The sequence below is a fragment of the Equus quagga genome, chromosome 11 (assembly GCF_021613505.1).
Source record: "Equus quagga isolate Etosha38 chromosome 11, UCLA_HA_Equagga_1.0, whole genome shotgun sequence".
Classification (NCBI taxonomy): Eukaryota; Metazoa; Chordata; class Mammalia; order Perissodactyla; family Equidae; genus Equus; species Equus quagga.
Window position 1 is genome coordinate 101,251,910 of NC_060277.1, and position 21,019 is coordinate 101,272,928.

The 21,019-nt window shown below is 43.4% G+C and overlaps 1 protein-coding gene across 6 annotated transcripts in view; it reads right to left on the bottom strand.

The window, feature by feature from the left end:
• Positions 1–219: 219 nt before the first annotated feature.
• Positions 220–21,019, bottom strand: part of TEX2 (testis expressed 2) — a 104,054-nt gene continuing 83,254 nt past the window's right edge. For 2 of the 6 annotated variants that reach the window (XM_046674762.1, XM_046674761.1), the window contains exons 8-12: positions 14,161–14,293; positions 8,334–8,459; positions 6,644–6,853; positions 4,573–4,693; positions 220–1,877 (exon numbers count right to left, since the gene is read on the bottom strand). In XM_046674762.1, coding sequence (XP_046530718.1) covers positions 1,755–1,877; positions 4,573–4,693; positions 6,644–6,853; positions 8,334–8,459; positions 14,161–14,293 — 713 coding nt within the window. In that variant the 3' untranslated portion in view covers positions 220–1,754. Of the gene's footprint in view, positions 1,878–4,572; positions 4,694–6,643; positions 6,854–8,333; positions 8,460–14,160; positions 14,294–21,019 lie in introns of those variants that run through there. The other 4 variants (XM_046674765.1, XM_046674763.1, XM_046674767.1 and 1 more) reach the window with 4 other exon arrangements.

The following is a 21,019-nucleotide window of genomic DNA, read 5'->3' on the forward strand; positions in this document are numbered from 1 at the left end:
ACTGTCCCCCTTAGGTTTTTTATTGGGGGTTTAGGACCTTATCCATCTGTTGAGGACGAGGCCTACCTTGGATTCTTAGAAGAGGACTGGCCCCTTTACCACCCGGGAAATTGAAGCCGCTTTTGGCAGCTGAGGGCCCCAGTGAGCGCCCTGTACCCATTGTTTATTCTGTCTCTATTATCTAAACAGGATTCAGCAGAAATAACTTGGATGCTTATCTAGTATTTGATGAGATTATTTATTTTGTGAAACAACACAAGCGATTGTAAATCCCCACAACTATTTGATGAGTGCAATAGGGTACAGTCATGTGTAATCTCTTTACACAGTAGTGCATCTAGTCCTTTGCTTTTAGTTATTGCACAAAAATTATAAAGACCATTGAACAAGACATGCGGACTGAGGCAAATCGGCTTACACAATGAGAAATTAGAACAGTACACCAACTGGAATGGTCAAATAATTCAAATCAAATGTTTTAATGGTGCAATTAAAGTAATCAAGTAAGGGTTCAAATATATTTCTTCAATATATTAACTTCTTTAAAGTCATGTTCAGGCAAGGTGCTGTTTAAAAAACCACTATTAGCTTTGTCCACAGATGTAAGTTATCAAAAGTTACCCAAGGTAATTTTGATGCTGAATGCAGATTTAAACAATAAAAAATTGTGTATTTTACGTGTACTTCTCAAAGCAAATTTTACAATTAGAGGCTCCAAACTTGTAAACCAAACATTCTGACACAAATGCACAAAATAAGTTGGCAATATTAAAGAAGGTCACATTAATTTTGAGATATGTAGTGTCATGTTGAGCAAACCTGTTCTTGATTCCTAATGATCATTAGAGAGCAGCTCTCCCTCCCTTTTGGCCATCAGAGAAGGAAACTGCTCAGAAAACATCCCAAACCAGTTAGATTAACAAAGCATTTAGATGCCTATATAAAGCTTTCCGGAGCACAGAAAGTGCCAGATGGAAGGATGGTGGCTTTGGCTTTCTGGCCCCACCCCAATCTAGTCATGTGCCACGTCTGACATTTTCACATATGCTTGTGTCTCGGGAAAACATTTGGGATTGATTAGTAGCCAGATGATTGTACTTTTTTGTTAAAAGGCTTGGGATGGTTTGTTCTCATGGCTTTGCCTAATGTTCACATAGATCCCACCGTCCCCACCCCAGCTGATAGTGTGTCAGGGCGTCTGAGTTCTATGGCTACTTGCTTCCTAAATGCACAATTTTAATATGGGAAGTTGCTATGCATACACATATCTCTTTATCACCAATGAAATGGTTCACAAAATTCCACTCCACGAGTTACTGTATTGAGATTTTCTGGAGTGTGGAGGGCTGCATCACAAACTAGAAGTGAGAAAACATTCCACTGTGCACTGGATGCCTGAGGAAAAGCTTTGGAGGTGAGGAGGCAACGGGAAGCCTTCCAGTTGCACAGCTTTGCTCTTTTGTTCTCTTGCTGCCACAAAAACTAGTAGACCCAAAAAAGCCATGGTGTGATCGACCTGTAACCTCTGGTTCCACCGTGATGCTGCATCCACAGTCTCCTTTGCTGAGTCAAAGCTTGGCAGCAGACAATCCAGACACCTCACTGGTCCAGTGGAATGACACCTCACAGTGGAATGGGCCATGGCAGGCAGAGGGTAGAGCTGTGGCACAAGGAAAGGTGAGTGCTACAGCACAGATGGCAGCCGAGAACCCCACACCTTGAGTGAGATCTAATGCCGGAAACATTTTCACCCTTCACAGCTGATCAGCAGCCTCCACAAGTGGGTCTTTCAGGAGGCAGGCAGTGGAGCGAGGGTCCATGGCTGAGTGCATTATAGGGATATAAACATCATCCATGTTTGGCATGACAAAAACTTTCTGTAGAAAGATATTAAAGAATAGCCATGTGGGAGAATGCCTTGTTTACTCAGGCCGTCACCCTACTCTGTTTTGATAATAATTTTAGACAAGTTTTTAAAATATATATAAAACAACTTTTCCTACACAGTCCAAACTAATTCCTCCACCTTCAGAAAGTTGAGGAACCGCATCAGTGCATGAACACAAGAGCCCAGTAAGCCAGCTCTGTGGCAGAAGCAGCCTTTGATTTCATGGACATGGAATGAAATCACTCGTGAATTGATAAATAAGATTGTTTTAAGAGAATTGGCTTAAGCTGCTCATAGTATTTCCAAATTACTATGTCCAGAACACATATTCCAAGTGAGTTTATCCATTTAAATCTGAGCAACAAAATGTAAGCTAATCTTTTTTCAAATATATAAAAGAAATCCCACTATAGTGAACACCCAAAGGACCATGAGTGAGTCACAGTAATGATGCTTTGCCGATCGTGTTTATAAACTAATTTTACATGAGTGAATTTTGGCAATGCATTCAATCTTCAGTAATGCCTTCTTAGAAAAGCATAAATAAGGGGCCATCCCTGTGGTCAAGTGGTTGGGTTCGCCGGTTTGGATCCTGCGTGTGGACATGACACTGCTCGTCAAGCCACGCTGAGGTGGCATCCCATGTGCCACAACTGGGAGGACCCACAACTATGTACTGGGGGGATTTGGGAGAAAAAGGAAAAATAAAATCTTTAAAAAGAGCATAAATGAAAACAAAAACAGGTGGCTATGGGAGGATGCAGCAGTTACCCTCTAACTTCCCAATTTACCTCAAAAATACCAGGCACCAATCTCTGCTCCCTCATCCCTTCTTTCACTCCTTGTACCCCAATACCCATAAGGGATGACCCGCTCAAATTCCTAATGTAGGATCTAGGGAAAAGGAAAAATACTGAAGGTGTAAGATTGTTTTTCCTAAGTTCAAAGTACTTTCCTATTTGGTGATAATATTACACTTTCCAGAAACTGTTTTTCAGTTACAGTTAATCTATAGCCTTTTTTTTTTTTTTTGGCTGAGGAAGATTCCCCCTGAGCTAATATCTGTTGCCAGTCTTCCTCCATTTTATATGTGGGTCACTGCCATAGTATGGCTGACAAGTGGTGTAGCTCCACCCCTGGGATCTAAACCTGCAAACTCAAGCTGCTGAAGCTGAATACACCAAATTTAACCACTAGGCCATGGGGCCAGCCCAATCTATAGCTCTTAATAATAAAAATAAAATTTTTTAAAAGCAATAAACTCAAAATATACCCCTGCAAAAATAATATGGATCTTCAAAAGGTGAAATTCATTACAAAATAAATAAATAGTTTGCTAATCCATAAAACCTTGAAAGACAGCAGTGCCTCAAAAGCTGGCCTGGTGGTACAGTGGTTAAGTTTGTGCACTCCACTTCAGTGGCTGGGAATTTGCTGGTTTGGATCCTGGGTGCGGACCTATACACCACTCATCAAGCCATGCTGAGGTGGTGTCCCACATACAAAATAGAGAAAGATTAGCACAGATGTTAGCTCAGCAACAATCTTCCTCAAGCAAAAAGAGGAAGATTGGCAACAGATGTTAGCTCAGGGCCAATCTTCCTCACCAACAAAAAAAACAGCTGATAAAAATTTGATAGGAATAGCTCATCCCAGGGCCTCAGCGACAACGCTATCACCTTAGTGGCAGAAAACAGGCTTGGAGAATGAGCTCTGGCTTAGTAACCCACCTTTGGGGTTTCTTATGAAGACTACTGAACAGAGTTCTGTGGATGAGTTTCAGGGTTTTTTGTTTTTGTTTTTGTTTTGCTGAGGAAGATTTCCCCTGAGCTAACATCCACTGTTAATCTTCCTCTTTTCATATGTGAGCCACTGCCACAGCATGGCCACTGACAGACAAGTGGTGTAGGTCCAACCCAGGGAACCAAACCCAGACTGCTGAAGTGGAGCGTGCTGAACTTAGCCACTGGCCCTCGGGTTTTTTTTTTTTTAAAGATTGGCACCTGAGCTACAACTGTTGCCAATCTTTTTTTGTTTTTTTTCCTTTTTCTCCCCAAATCCCCCCAGTACATAGTTGTATATTTTAGTTGTGTGTCCTTCTAGTTGTGGTATGTGGGGTGCTGCCTCAGCATGGCCTGATGAGTGGTGCCATGTCCACACCCAGGATCCAAACTGGCGAAACCCTGAGCCATTGAAGCGGAACGTGCAAACTTAACCACTCGGCCACGGGACCAGCCTCTCTCAGGGTTTTTTGAGAGCTTGTTTGGAGGTTCTAGCAGAGGAACGCAGCTACTCATATACCCTTGACCAAAGAACAGTCCTCCTCTATTAGGGAAGGTCATCCTCTTGGACCAAGCGTGCAGCTTCAAAAGGGACACACATGGAGCAGTGAGGGAGGAAGGGGACACCCGCCTAGTCAGCCAGATCAGTTGAATCAACCCTGGCGATCAATGGGGTGACAGATGTCTCAGCCAGATCACCCTCACATCCAGAGTTTCAGGGGTTTTTGAAACTACCTAAAATTTTACACCTGTTTGATTATATGTGTACCTTCCTGGGATGAGGGTCCAGAGCTTTCATCAGATTCTCAAAGGAGGATCCTGACCCAAGTGAAGTTCAGCACCTCACTTCTATCCAGAGCTTTTACACTTGGGGTGAAACATCAGATGATACTGCAGGCTTACCTGAAACTCTTGCTCCAGCTTCTTCTCTATCCAATCTGTCACATGAACTAAAGTGACTTCTCTCTCTCCAAGTTTTGGCCGAGCTTTCAGCTCTACATATGGTGGCTTCCGGAAACCGTACCTTTTTGAAGATGACAAGTAATAACCACATTTAGAAGCAAAGAAAGGAAGTAGACAAGTACCAACAGCAAACATTCCTCGTTTACACGGGGCTTTATCACTACACTTAAATGTTGTCTTAGTCTGAAACCCCCTCTAAAAATAATTCAATGCAGAAGGGATGAATTGTGAACTCCCTGTGTCCCTGGACCATGTGTAGGACTGCAATGATTTGAGAAAAGTTCTGACAAACTGGGAAAGCCAGGAAGTGCCACTGGAAAAGTCCGTGACCTAGGCATTGTTTTCTGGTTTCTATTATTCCTAAAATGTCAAGGACTTTTTTCGTTTCTATTTTTATAAAAGTATAATATGTATGTTACAAAACTCAAAATATACAAGTGTATAAAGTAGAAAGTGAAAGACACTGCCTCTCTCTGAATCTCACCCCCAAGACAAGACCACTGAGTGAAGCAGGTCAGTGCTCCCACACTCCTAATATGCTTATGTAAATAGAGAACATTCTATAACCTGCTTTTTCACTGCACACCTTGCCTTTTATGGCTTCCTAGGGGAGACTGTATGCTATCAAACTATATAGAAACTTCAATCTTTCACAGACGAATGTTTTAAAAAATACAATAAAAATGTTAAATTGCTATAAATGTTTCTAAACACTCCCACTATCTATACTTATTTTTGTGGATCAATAACAAATAGTTCAGCATTTAAGCATGCTTTGGATAGCACTATCCAAGAGGCCTTAAATTTTATCTTTCACTGAACAGTGGCACTTGTAATTGATAAATCTTAAAACTTCGAAGTAAGAGAAGAAATGTATCAACTCTTACTATTAAAAATTTTTTAATTAGGTTGGGAAGACTGTACAGTAAAGTATTAACAGTGGTTATTTTTGGATGGTAAGATTGTAGGCTTTTCCCCCCTTTTTCCCAAATCTCTCAATTTTGTTTTTACAATGAAAATATTACTTTTAAAAAATAAAATCTAAAAAAGTATTTTTAAGTTCTTACTGGCAAACACCAGTGTCATCATCAAATGATTAGTTAATTCAATAATCCTCTTCTGATCGTTCCTACAAACCCTTCTGAACACACCAAGGAAGTGTACTAGCATGTTGATTTCACTCTATGATAGAACAGAGCTATCTTTTTCATACATGTAGTTTATGGTACAATGAGGTCTCTTTTGCAATCACTGCATATACTTACGCACATTTTATAGGAGTTGTAATGTCAGTTTTAAATTGAGATTCACATTAGCGATTTTCTTCTGCTGGACCCATGAATAACTTATTTCATGATTCTCAATCCTGCCTTATTCCCCCAGCCCCTGAGTGCCAGGGGCTGGGCATATCTCTGCTTCTAACAAGTTCGACTGGGTTTGCAGGTAGGGTTGAAAACCACTGGTTCATTCAATGACAACTCCTTGGATAGACCTCCTACCACAATTACCAAGGGCACATGCTTCTGCCTCCTTAACATCTAGGTCTGACCCAGAGAAGTCTTCCCTAACTGCCTGGGACTCTGCTGGCTGCATGGTCCCCTTCTGTCAAGTGGGGATAATGATGGCACCCACCTCCACAGGATGCTCTGAAGACTGATGGGAAGAAGCAGTTACCCCCCAGGCCAGGCAGAGAAGAAGAGCTCTACAAATAGCAGCTCTTCTTACTGGTGGAAAGGCTGGCCGTAAAGAGACAGAAACAGCTCATCCCATAAACTTCACCTATTGACCTTAACTCTTCCTAACTTGTGAAGATGAATCTTTAAATGTGAATTAACCATTCACAGAAGAAAGTAGAATTGGATTTACAACTATATTAAGGTTCCAGGGAAAACATTTGAAAGTGCTTCTGCCCAGAAGAAGGTACTTTCCATAATGTCAAGGGTAAGCAGGCTGGGATTTTTATGGTCACACAAGGGGAAACACTTGCTGTCCCTGAGGACCCTCTACGCACCATATCCGGTCAGTCGGGGGAGGTGGAATGTTGACCGCCAAGGTCCCTCTACACTCCTGAACCTCAACAGTCAGCAGCAGGGGTGTGTTGGACACTTCTTCAATCTTCTTTTTAATGAACTCTGTCTCTGTTGCTTTTTGGAAATATTTTGATTTGGTAATTTTATCCACAAACCTCATAATCTTACTTGTTCGATGACCTCCAACATACCTTTAAATGAGGGACACAAAGCGGTGTTAGTACAAACTTTGCTCCTTCACAACCAAAATTTGTGGCTCTTTGTCCCCCTTACTTTAGACCAGAGTTTCTCAACTGTGGCACTCCTGACCTTTGGACTGAGTAATTCTTTGTTGTGGGGGCTATCCTGTGCATTGTAGGATGTTTAGCTGCATCCCTGACCTCAACCTACTAGATGTCAACAGCACACTCTCCCCAGTCATGACAGTAAGAAATGTATCCACACATTGCCAAATATGCCCCCCAGAGGGAGGTGCAAAATAACCCCTAGCTGAGAACTACTGCTTTAGAGAAGGTATAAACATCAGACAGAGCCCGAGTTTTGATAATGGAAAGTCAAAGTTCTCATAGTGCAAATAGTGAAGACATCTCACCTGTCTCCCTTTATACCCCTCAAATACTGAATATAAGTCCAGTGTCCTACTAGAGACATCTCACCATCTCTATACGGAAAGCAAGAAATCATGCTGCATCAACAGGGATACAAAACAGTAACTGACTTTTAGGTGGTGTCATACCAACTTTGAGTGGCAACTACTTTTTAAAGGGCTTAGGAACTTCTAAAGAAAAATGCTACATGAAGCTGACATGCCCGCAGGGCAAGAAAGCAAGCTTTTGTATCAGATCGTATCTATCATAAGACTGAGAAGGATAAGAAGAGAAGATATTTGCTTTTAAAAATCCTCCACAGTTTCAGAGTGTCAGGAATAGTATTGTATGTGTGTAGGGAAAAGCAATTGTTCTTAAGAAGGTCAAGCAGGTAGATTTTAAATAATGCACACAAACTTTAGCACCAACTCCTCAAATATCTGGATTCTCTTTTCACCTGTAGTATTTCAAAAGTGAATAGGTTGATATTTTCTTACAAATGCTTCTGAGTCACCTGGCTTCTTTATAATATTAGTTTCTTCAACTCACTTTAAACAATTAAAAGATCCATACAGAGGCTGTTTAAGCACTTTGATCATTCCATAGTCCAAGTCACAGGCAAAGGGAGCCCTAAAAATGAAGTTCATTGATCCAAAAGATCAGCTAAGTGATCCGCGTTTCCAAATTTCACCAGAGAAACCACCTGAATGTTTCAGCTTTGTAGCTCCACAGAAGCAAGTGTGCCCCGACTGAGGGTGGGTAATGCTCTCCACCAAGCACCAGGGGGAAGTGTTGTGCAATTTGTGCTCCTTGTGATAAGCATGCCCTTCAATTCTCTATTATTGACTCCAGTGGCAGGAGAAAGCCATTTTGGTGTGGGACCGTCCTAAGTAAGGAAAGCTATATGGGTCTTTTTGCTCCGGAGCCTGGAATTTAAACAAGCCACTGATTTTTGGGTTATTAATCCCCCAAACCATTCACTCAACATGAAAGAGGAAGGAAGATCATAGAAGAGGAAAAAAGAAAAGCTCTCTCCCCGTTTGCTGCCTGACCCCTGGAGACCCCAGAACCTGGATCCACTCACCCTTCAGCCCCTGGGAGAAGCGGTTTGTCTCCTGTGCTGGGCTCTGGTGCATCATCTTCATCGGAGGAGCCAGCACTGGAGGACTCCTCATCGCTGTCGGCCAAACAGTATGCCCTGGGCCTGCAACTGAACAGGGCAGAGTCACCACTGCAGCCTGCCCATCACCTAGGCTTTGCTTAGAGGTAACACATGCGCCCCACCGCCACCGCCGCCACACAACTTCATTCTGCCCAACCCATCTAAAAAAGAAGAGGCCTCGGATTGGCCTGGTAACCCAGGAGACTCTTCAGCGCAAGTCCCCTGGCAGGACCACAGAGGACTTGGGCCCAAAGAATTCAATTGTGCACATGCGTCAGAATGGCAGATGGTAGGAGTGTGATGCGGTCCACACGAATGCAGTGGTTTCATCAACAGTGCAGCAGCAGCCAAGTGGGAGGGTGAATGGAAAGAACAATGCTTGCAAGGGTGAGGTGACAGCTTATGTTGGTGACAGGAGCACCTCTCACTGATGATGGGGATGTTCAGGCAAGTCCCCTGACTCTGGCTGAGTTAAACAACTATGATGCTTTCTGGCTTAGTTACCTCCAAATTAGTTTTGACTTAAGACTCCTGTCTAGTGAAATTGCTTATCTCATCCCACACCTGCCCCAACTCCTGAAGGTCAAAGAAAAAGCCAACAACCACAAGGTACAAATCTCAAGGCACTCTAGGAAGCAAGTGACATAGGAACTTTCTGGAGAAGTACAAATTTAAAAACCATTTTAAAAATACAGTAATAAAAAGCCTCATCAGAGAGCAGCATCCCTCATTAATCTTTTCAGGTTGGATACTGTTTCCAGAGCCATGGGGGCTGCAGGATCACCAGTAGCAATGAGTGAGCAAGGCTCTCCTGTGAAGGGCACTGGGGCTTCTTGGCCAAGCTTTGGCCCCACAAAAGGGAGCTCCCTCCCTGGATGGTGGCTTTGCTTCAGACAGGCAGATGGGCAGGGTCCATCTCTGGGGCTCAGAGACTTAACTGGAACAAGATGAACAAGGGACAACGTAGTCTCTGAACACTATTAAGCAACCAAATGGTCACTAAGCAGAGGCTGGGCCTTGTGTTTTTGACAAGGACATAACTACCAGGGCAGGGGAATGCAGTGGAGCTTAGGGCCCAGCTCCCTGCAAGTGCAATCCCTTGGAGTTTCCCTCTGACACCGTCCTTGGGGCACCAGAAGCAGCCCATTGGGACAATCTTCTCCTGGCCAAAGGGGGCCAAGGACACCGAAGGGCAGAGCACACACGCTGGTGTGGACTTCAAGACTCAGCAGAGGCCCCAGCACTGGGCAGGTGGAGCTGAAATCTCCGCTTCTGAAACAGGAGCCCGGCTGTACGGGCCTCACGAGTCTTCTCCCTGGCAGGACACCCGGATCCTCCTCAACCCTGGCACTGAAACAGTAGAGCCAGCTGCCTCAGCCAACAGGCCTGAGTGTAGTGTTAAAGGGAAACGCCCCCTGCAGACACAAAGCCTCTTGTCCCTGGCCACAGGGACAGCACCTAACTGACTCTTTCTTCCTCCTTCCATCAGAGGCCTGGCTGGTCCAGGAAATGCTTGTGTGTGTTCATGGGTCACAAAGCCACTTCAGAGCTTTCCATGGTTAGGCAGCCCTCACAGAGATCCTCTTTTATTTAAAGTGTACATAGCAAAATATGACTCCCAAGGAAGTCTAAATTAGATCTTGAGATGAGGAAAGTCAGGGGTGTAAATCAGCCAAAAGGCTGCCTCAAGATCTGTGACCACAGTGAAACCTGCTTAGCCACCAAACCCTCCTGTCCCCATGGGTATGTGTCATCTGGCAGCCTCCAGACCTGGGGCAGAAGATGCCAAAGGCTAAGCATTGCAGTGAGCTCTCAGGTTCCTGAATTAATCCTCTGCGGGACAGAGAATGGGACAAATTTTGTGGCTTGAAATTAATAATTTAGACAATGCTGTATCAGTGAAAGCAGATCAGATGACACGAAATTCTGATTTTGACCAAACGTTACCTCTACTCTCTGCATGGGGAGCTATATTATGTGGCATCCAATGCTTACTAATTAAGTACACTGTTTGGCTAATATTCAGTTTTATAACTGAACGTTCATTTTATGATCTCAACTTTACGATGTCAGCAAGAACTTCAGAGAAAGACACACTGCACATCCTTATATAAGATGTGCTAGAACATAATAAGCCTAATTTTTTTAAACACACCTTAGAATTCCAAATGAGTGTGATAACTTTTCAAAGAGACACTTTAAAAGGATTATTTCACTTTTGCTGCCTCTGCTAAAAATCTTTTTGGAACTGTGCTCAGAGTCAGATACATAAGAAAGTGAATTACTTTTATCACTGATACAGTCGTAGACTAAACATTTTATTCCTTGGTCTCATAATCACCATCGCCTCTGAAGGACTTCTAGCAATTTCTCAAAGATCCAATTTACCTACAAAGCCGGATGATTTTCTGTCACTCAGGATAGTTAAAAAAGAATGTCACAGACTCTGGAGGCAATTCTAAAAAGTAGCTCCGAAACAAAGCTTTAAGTGAAGGATGCATAATTAGATTAAACAGCCCAGTGAGGTGACTGTTGGCTGGGGCCCACACTCATAAGAATGTATCCATTTTCTTTTATTTGAGAGAAGTAAGTCCTATACATCTGCCACAGACACGTGTATACACTCACTCACAGAACTAGACTGAGACACAGTGTGGGCTGCAGACACTCAGCTCCCAGAACATCAGGGGCCTCAGGGTGAGGTGGTGGTGGTGGTCTGGGGACTAGTGATCCAATACGGAGTCAGAGGGGGCCTCCAAATGAGGACTCGCACAGCCGGCTGAGGCTGCAACGGCAGAGAGAGCACAGGCCACGTGCCTTACAGGAAGTGCTCCACTCCAATGCCACTTTTCATTTAAAGAGCATCCAACATGCAGAACATTTCCCTTACTGACTCACTTTGGTCCTCTTCGGGTCAGTTCCTAAGTTAAGACTGCTCAGCTCACTACCTGAATTACATTTGGAGTACCTTATTGCCCCAAGGTTAACTACAGTCTGTAAAAAGAAGACTAACTGGGAAATAAAAAGACTAAAGGAAAAAGTGTCTGCAAATATAAAGTGTACCCACATTTCAAAGGGAAAGGACTTGACTGGAATAAAGCAACATGGATTTCAATTTCTCACTATCACCCTCAGGGTAATAAAGTGAAGTCATGAACAAACTTCCTACCAGTAAGTAGGACTATTCACAGGCTGAGCAGCATCTCCTCAGAGACTCCCCAAGGGCACAATCATTTGCACACTTGAAGGGGACTTTGAACAAGCAGTGAGACAAAGCAGAGGCCCTGCCAGAGCAGGACAGCAGGAAACAAGCCCTTGCAGGGAAGTGAGACCCTGAGATAGGCAGCCACGGGCTAAAGGGAGGGCCTGAAGGAAAAGGGCTGCTGGCCAACTCTGCAGGCAGCTGCTCTTCGGAGAGGTTTACTATTAAGGAACACTTCGATACCAAAGATTACATCCTCAATAACAACTACGTATTATATACTGACTTCTGTCTCTCCTCTGGTATTGAGCCTCAGAGTGACTCCAGATGCTCATGACTGAGGAAGTGAAAAAGTGGATTCTAGTATCACTTCTGGGATTAGGTTCTTAGCTATGGATGGGCTTTCAGAGGTTCCTGATGCTCCTAGAAATTGTGAGCCAAATAGTACATTTGTAGGCATTTTCTGGGAGAAGGATCCAGAGCGCTCAGATTCCCAAAGGGGTCCTTTCTGCAAAAACAAATTAAGGGTCCATTTTTCTAGGCCTTTTCCTCCCAAGTGAACTGCTTTTGGATTGCATTTTTTTCATTGCTTTTAAAACTAAATGACAGCCAATTACACATCAATATATAATTTAACACCCTCACAGGAAGAAGCAAAACATTTTATATCAGACTCTACTGGAAAAAAAATAGTACTTTAGAAATAAATACATTTCAAATTAAATGTAATACCATCATATTCCTACGGCAGAGGATTTTTTTCATGCAGTCTAGAGAAGCACCGCTTGCTCAGAAAACATGTCCATCCTCTGATCAGCCAGAGTTTATGAACCTGAAATTGTGCCAAGAGACCTACATGAATAACAGGGGCCAGGATCTCAGGGACCCGGCTTTGCTGGGGCCCCACATGCTGCCCAAGACTCCCCTTTCCAATGGAGTTCCAGCAGCTCTGTGCTAGCATAGGGCAGTTTCCAGAAAGGGCTCCTTGCACAAATGCTTCTGACAGAAGTTTGCTCTGTCATGCTCTCATTTAGTTAGACCTCATTTTCAAGACTGCTTCTGCCCAAGGTGCTTCATTTTATAGGCAGCTGGTTCTGCAACTGTGTTGTCATGAGGCTGGACCGATGATGCTGAGCTGTGCATGGTGCCAGGGTGGGGGTGTCCAAGGACAGAAGTCGAGTCTGACTAGAGGACTAGAGCAGGACCTCAGCAATTTAAATTGAAGAAATTTGTACAACTTTCCCTGCCAGGAGAGACTCTTAAAATACTTCTGATCTCAATCTGCTCAGGTCTACAAACTGTTCCTTTATGTCCAAGAAAGTGATGAAAGGACAAGGTTCCTAGTGGTGCCACATGGGACCAAACGAGACTCAGCACTGACAGGGTATGAAACGCTACATGGAGAGTTGAGAAACACCACTCACCAGAAAATACAATCCGCAGATTGCCGAATCCAAACACATTTTAACAAATAGCAGAAAAATGAAAGGAAAATAGCACAGATACAGGTTAGACTGCATCAGCAGGTGAAATTCTCCAATTATTAAAATAGGAACATTTCATTAAGTAACCTGGGTAAATCAGAATAATCTAAGTAAAAGGATATTCTTGAACATATAAGCCAACTCCCTCCATCTGCTATGACCACAAGTATGAACGGAAGCAACAGGTCAGTATCTTAACTAAGCAATAATCTAAGAGTCTGTCTTATATTTAGGCCCTGAGAAGGTAGCTCCTTGTGGTGTCTTCCTATCATCACACTGTTAATTTCATGCAAAGAGCTTAAAGATATGAGAAAGAGACTCCAGTCAGCACTTTTACTTCAGTAAAAACAATTATCCAATTTAAATTTGTAGTCGGAAGCAGTCGTTTTAAAGGTGTGTGGGAATGTAAAAGTTCTAGGCTATCCATTTTAGGCATTTAAGGAAAAAAAATCAAGCTTCATTAATTGGCTCACAAATTTGGAATATTTACTAAATCAGACAAGCTCTGGGCAGCAGATTCAGTATCTTCTATAAAGAGAAAAATTTACTAAGCAAATCAATATTGTATTATTTAGGGAAAATTCGTCTCAAAACACTTTAGGAGCACCCTCTTGGCTACAAAATCAATCGTCTAATTATAAATAATTCTGACTTTGTGATTAAAGCAGATAAACCCCCCAGGGACCTTTGCCTGGCCCATATATTGCTGTTTGTGGCCGCAGGTTGAAGGAAGAACTTTCTAAATGACAGTTCTCTTCAGAGAGCATTTTATTTTGCAGACGAGCCTGCCCTGCTGGTCTGAGTCAGTGATGCTTTCTGGGTAATCGATACTGTGTGCCCCACTGGCAGCACTGAGGCCAAAAGCACTCAGCAGAGGAGGGGACTCACAGTCTGCTGGGGATAAAACTAGGGATCCATTCCCTGAAGCCTTTTGTGGTCCAGAAGCACTTAGGTAAAGGCTCACTCAACATCCGGGACTATTACCCATCAAACTTGCTTCTCAAAGGCTAAGGGAGAGTTCAGTTCCCCAGGGTTGGATTAGTAAATTCATATAGCCCCTTACCCTTCTTTGCCAATTTCTCCAACCTTCAGGGCTTCAACAAGAGGCTCTTTACCTAGTTTGGTCAAATTCATTTTGGTCTCGAGAGTCATCAGAAAGGACCCATTGTAGGACATTTCCAAATCGATCCAGAGTCCTGGAGAAATGGTGAAAAAAACAGAAGGTTCCCCCCCACCGCAAAAAACATGACTATAAATGACAGTATAAAAATTCATATTTTAAAGTATCTAAGAAGGCATCACATTTGAAAGTCTATAGATATATATCACCTGTACTACCAGTGCATACAAGAGGAGATTGTGAAAAGCTAAGCTTCTGGAAATAGTTCACATATTTGGCAAATTGCCAGTATTTCAATATCCATTAAAACAGTCACAGTGAGCTCAGCATACATGCTAGTGCTAGAAGGGTCCTGTCCTCTGGTGTCTTCTCACACTTAGTAAGAAAACACACTCCCAGCAGGAGGAAATGGCACAACCCAGGGCAAAACCAGGTCAATGTTTCCTGATTCCCAGTCAGTTACGAGGCAGAAGAGAGGTGCAGAGACTTCAGCACGAGTTGGGCTGTTCTTTAAAGACAGATGTGACAACCACAGTCTTTCTTAAAATTATCTAGTGGTTTTGGGGAGAGGGGCATGGAAAATGGTTCATATTTAGCTTGGAAGGATAAGGATAGTGACAAAAACTTTTAGAACCTTTTTCTTTCTGGAAATTGCCTAGTAATGGAAACAAAAGAATTATATTTGGTCTAGGCTTTTCCAGATAAAGCTGGGTAACCACTTTGGACCTTAGTTTAAAAACCTATTCCTTAGAAAAGATACTAATGTCAGTGAGATAGTATCTAACAGGCTTTTAGCTTTGTGGCATTTCACTGGGATGGCCCACTAGCTGAAGTGGCCACTAACCAGAAGTCTAAAATGCAAACAGGGATCATCTCACAACCTTCTACATGAGGATTCAATGATTCAACAGGTAGGACAGGCTATGCTGTGATTTTTCAGACCCAGACCTCCATAATACCTCACGGACTTTCAATCAAAACGTAATCTTTCAAGGGGGTGTTTAAATGTTAATAAACTTTTATAGATTCTCATAAGACAAATGTCAACATCTAAAAGGAAGCAGAAAAGTAATCTAAAACCAATGTTCACACACAGCAGCATTTTTGAGCAATTACAGTAAATAACCTATCCCCTATCTGGCCACCATCTCAGATAAAAGCTTTGCTGAACCTCAAGAAGCACTAATGGTGTAATTCCTCACCAAAGGCAGAATAATTTCCATCTTATTTTCAACAAATTCTTTTTTTTCATAATTGAAGGTAATTATTTTCCATTAAAGACCTTGTTTAATTAAGTGATATGCAGATCAGTTATGATTGTCTTCTTTGCAGCAACTCACAAAACTGCTTTATTTCTTGCTTACATTAAGCAATTAAAAAACATTAATTAGCTTGCCCTTCAAAGGTATTGTCACTGGAAATAAAGGGAATGTCTGCTTTAATAAAGACATTTAGTCCTTAATCAGTTCCAGTAGAAAGGGGATTGGGGTAGAAGGCTTGCTATTAATAGATTTTAAACTGAAACTAAATAGAACATCAATAGAGAATTTATTGTTGTTTATCTCCAGCTTTATTTAACTTGAGAATCAATAGACAAACTACCTGGTTGCTGTACGTATTCAGACACAATCGTTTCTTTTGAAAATCCTAGTCAGGTTTCCAATAAATATTATTAGTATGTATTGCCTTTGAAGGTTGTCATAGTAAAGGCACCAGAATTTTACTTCCTATAAAGTGGAAGGTTTTGTTTGTTTGTCTGTTTTTTAAATGAGGGGACATGGATACAGGCTTAATAAACTGCTGGCCCACGCCCCAGTTATTGGCCCATTCCACCCAATGACATGTGGTCTAGTCTTCCCCCGCCCCCTACTCTCTGCCAGAGGCTGAGGCAGAGAAGAGAGGGAAAAGCACATGGAACCCAGTCACATGGACTGGCATTGAATTCCACTGGAATTTTCTTGAGCTCTGTGCACCGCCCTCTTCATCTGCACAAGGGAGATGACACTGCTGTGTATAGTCCAGCACCTGGCACATCCTGGCCAGGGCTCTTCCCTTTCTCTGCCATTGCCGGCCCACTTTCTCACTCCTTGCTCCAGCCTAGCGCTGCTGTTGCCATGGCAGACAGGGACCAGACCAGAGGAGGCTACAGGGCCAAAAGGGAAGAGGCTGCACTGGGCAGCCAGAGAGCTCTGTCCAAGCTGGGGAGGGGAGGAGGCGTGGACATCTGACCGAGCCCCTGCATGGGGAAAGGAGTCTGTTTTTTATATCATTGTATATGTCACCTGAGACATACATACAGGCCTTGCTCAGCCCTGGTTCTCAGTGAAAACAGGAAGGAGTCAAGAATGGTTTGAAACTTTTAAAAACATATAAACTGTAAGTATTCCAATAAATTACTTTAATATGATGGGCTTGCATTCAGATGAGGGTAAGACTATTTTAGCATTAGGTGCAAAGAAAAATTTGCTTCTGTGACTATGATTCAGCAGACAAAAAGCACTGTGAAAACCTTAGAACACACACAACCTGGAGCTGAGACCAAGTGGTTATACAATGGGTGAGGCAGGAAGCTCCTGCCTTGCACTTACTGGAAAGGTTGTCTTCCCATTGGAGATAAATGTAGTAACAACGTGAAGATGGGGACACACACTGTTCCATGAGTGATGTTTTAACTCTGAGTTGATGCTACTAATATAGATGAATGTAGTTACACAGCTTTTTCTTTTGTGTTCTTGACAAATGTTAAGACTTTCTTGTGAGGCATTTTATTTAAAATGCTGCTTTCTAGGACCATCTGCTCTGGGTAGTGCAAGAACAAAAACCAGAAGCTGAGGAGCAGGACAATGTTTTAAGCCTTAAATAGGAGTAAGGCAGTTAGTCCTGACAGGTTCTCTGGGAAAGGCATGATGAACACAAAGAGTCTTGTCTTAGCTCGGGCTGCTCTCACAAAATATCATAAACTAGGTGGCTTACACAACAAACACTTATTTCTCACAGTTCTGCTGGAAGTCCAAGATCAAGGTGCTGGCCAATTCAGTTCCTGGTGAGAGCTCTCTTCTTGGCTTGCAGATGGCCATCTCCTTGCTGTGTCCTCACATGGCGCAGAGAGAGCAAGCTAGCTCTCTTGTCTCTTATAAAGGCACTAATCCCATCATGAGGGCCTCACCCTCATGACCTCATCCAAACCTAATTATCTCCAAAGACCCCACCTCCCAATACCATCACATTGCAGGTTAGGCCTTCAACATATGAATTTAGGGGGGGACACAAACATTTAGTCCATAATAGTCCTCCCACACAGAAGGGGTCCTCATGTTGAGGGGCTTTCCAGTGGTGAAGGGTGGCGCCTGATTACCTATATAACAAGTCCCTATAAAACTGCCACTTTATTCTGCAACAGAGGAAACACAACTGACGATGACAAGCTTCAGTCAGTTTTCACGCAAGGACCTGTGAGGAGCTGAGGTGACTGTGTTTTCACTCTTCAGCTTCATGAGAGAAGGATCAGTTACCACCCCCACTACTCAGAGGGAGACTGTGACAAGTTACAGCTTACTCTCCCCAAAAATGTTTATTGAGTTCTTAATGCAAGACATCAGAGCTAAAGACACTGAGATGAATCCCTGCCCTCAGGAAGTTTATACTTGAACAGTGAAGCTGGTCTGGGCCACCTGGTGCAGACCAAATGTGATGCCACCAGAGATAATGAACATGCCTTGGTGCGTATCACGAGACAACTAGAACAGAGGCTCTTCTGCCTTCTCCCTGGTATTCTATTTAATAGACCCCATGGCCTCAGGAACAGTCCTGCCATGGCCATATAAATCTAGTAGTTTCACTCAGCAGTTCACTGTTTTCTTACTATTAAAATAACTAAAAGGCACTAGTCTCATTGGAATAGGTTTTGAATTGAAATGGGGCACCTGTGCTCAGGACTTACAAGAACCTAAAGCCTTGCTCACCTGAGCTTGGCCCTCATGTTATCTGCTCCTCCATTTCCCTCTACCTGTATCTATTAATGGCTGATTTTCACCCTGAAAGCCAACATTTGGCATCCAACAAACAAAACTCCTTAAAACGGAACATTTAATGATATATTACCAAGAACAGATGTGTGAGTTATTCAGCTCTTAGAAGGGTGACTGTTTTGTTCCTGACAAACAGACTGGTGCCATATTGCTCCCTCAGATACCACAGAAAGTTAGCATCCCTTGTATTTGGCTGTGCCTTTTAGGACAGATGTCATTTTTAGCTTTGTCTACCTGTAACCGTTCTTAGAAACAGCTCTGACTTTCAAGGTTGGCATAGTCACAAATGAAGAGTCTCCTCTCCTCTACCACCAAGTTCCACAAAAGGGTATTTTTTTTGCCTTCCCATAAAAAGTAGTTTTTCTTTCCACAATACAATCTAGTCAGAGTGTGCGTGCCATTCCTGTCAGCACTGAGCCCTACAGTCTTGCCCTGTCACCATGCTCAGCCCCAAGCAGCTGTTCTCCTAACGTCTGCTCTGGACAAGGGTGTAGTGGGAGGAGCAGGCAGGTCACAGACTGATTTTCGTTCTAGTTTTCTGCAATATTCAGTTGGCAAAGTAACTTCAGTCGCAGAACTGGACAAAGGCACCAGGCACTATAGGTTAAGGTCTGGAAGACGAGTTGTAGATGGTGGATACCACCAGTAAAGACTGAGGGCATCTCTGGAGACAGACAAGGTTCCTATTTCTGTGCAACATGGTAATCTTTCCACAGAATCCGACACCTTCAGTCAAAACTTGGGTTGTTATTTGGGTATCTTGACACCGGGCAAAAATGGTACAGTACTCTGTCCACACTCAGTGACTATCTGCAGACTTAAATACATGCAGCAAGCGTCCTGAAGACTCAGATGAATTAATCTGAACCTGAGGGGTCACAGTTCACATCCTTGGTTCATTCTGACACTGCCACTGATACCCCTGGTCCCAGGAGACAGAACAGCTTTCCCCACCGAGCCCCTTCAGGAAGTTTTTACTAACAACAAAGCTTTGCAAACAGCAGCAGCAAACACTGCTGGCTTACCCTGTGCCACATATGCTCTCTGGGCACTTTACATGTAACATTTCATCTCCACCACAACTGACTAAGGAGACACTACTGCCAACAGCACTTTATGGATGAGGAAACCGAGCGATGAGTGGTTAGTAACTTCCCCAAGGTCTTGCCGCTAGATGGGGAAGGAGCAGGCCCCAAATGTAGGTGGTCTGGCCACAGAGCCAGTGCTCTTGGTGACCCTATGGTACTGGCCTCAAAGCTGTGGAACAGGATGGAAAGGTGAGGCTGCTGGGTGACCTCTGGAAACTCACTCCCACTCTGGGCTCTAGTTTATACATCTAAAACACAGCAGGGTCCAGCTAGGTGATCTCTGATTGCCCTTTCAAGTCTATATAGTCAATCTGTCCAATTCTGTAAAGGTTTGAAAAAGAGCTATACATTCTAAATTAATTTTCATCCATAAGAGAAAAAAGGTTAGGAGAGAATGTACCAAAAGTGTATGAAATGTACCAAAAAGGTAGCCCTGGCTGTCTCTGAATGGTGGGATAACGGGCACTATTTTCCTTTTTACCATTTCTAAATATTCTAGCTTTCCCCACAATGAGCATTTGTTGAATGAAGAAGCAAACATTACCCTATCAAAGTTAATAAAACTGGAAGAGCTTGGCTGAGAGGCATGGCCTGGTGGACCCCAGAGGACAGGCCCTGGAAACAGCAGCCCAGGGTGAGGATGAGGGGTGGGGAGGGAGGCCCCTCCAAGGAGGGAGGGTAACAGAGACAGGCCTCTGGGCTCCACCGTGTGGCCTGAAGGAAGTACGTAAACGCATAAACACCCACGGTGAGAGGTGTGTGCAGAGAAGGGAGGGGTCAGAGATAAGGCAGGAGGTGCACAGCTGGTTTCCAAGGGACAGATCTTTTCTATCTCCAGCCACTTGCCATTGGTGGGGAGTGAAGACGTCCTGGGGAAGGTGATCATTTAACCTTATTCACTACACGAGAAACTAGCTGTGTGTCCTGGAACTCGGACAGGCCAACATGGCCAATGTGTAATTTCATTCAGAGGAAATACAGACTTTAGTTCCTTTAGTGGCAAGGCCACAAAAGCTGAGGATGGCATTTCACTTTCCATTTATTCTGGTAGGATCTGCCAGCTTTAGGCTGTAGGACAGGTCAACTGGACACCATGGCCACCCTCTGAACTCTCCAAGAGCAGCAGCAGCAGTGAAGGTGACACTAATAATGGTAAAAACAACAATAGCTAGCACTTATACAGCGCTGCCTTGCTCCAGATGTTTTCCAAGTACTTTTCATGTATTAACTCACTTAATCCTCACAACAAGCCTACCAAGTAGGTGCTATGAGTCTTCTCACTTGAGAGAAGAGTTAGCTACAAGGTCTAAAGAACTTGCCCAAGGCCACAGGGCTGGCGCTCAGAACCACCACTCTATGTTGCCTCAAGGAGAGCACCCCCAGGACAGAGTGATCCAACCAGCTCTGGCCCAAATATCCCTCCTGAGCCATGTGCCTCCAAGAAACAAGCACAAGTTAGGAAACATTAAAAAAAAAAAAAAGGGGGGGGGCAGAGGGATCCCACAGGAGGTACCTCTCCTTAGAGCTGCTGAGGCTTCAACCTGGGTTGCATTTCCCTGGAAGGTGAGCTCTGCTTTTCAGTCACTTTTAGCAAGTCACTCCTAATTTTAATTTCCTTAAAAGGAAAGTTTCCCTTAGAGCAATGGAATCCAAAACACATATTTCCTTTGTGTTCATTTCTGTCTT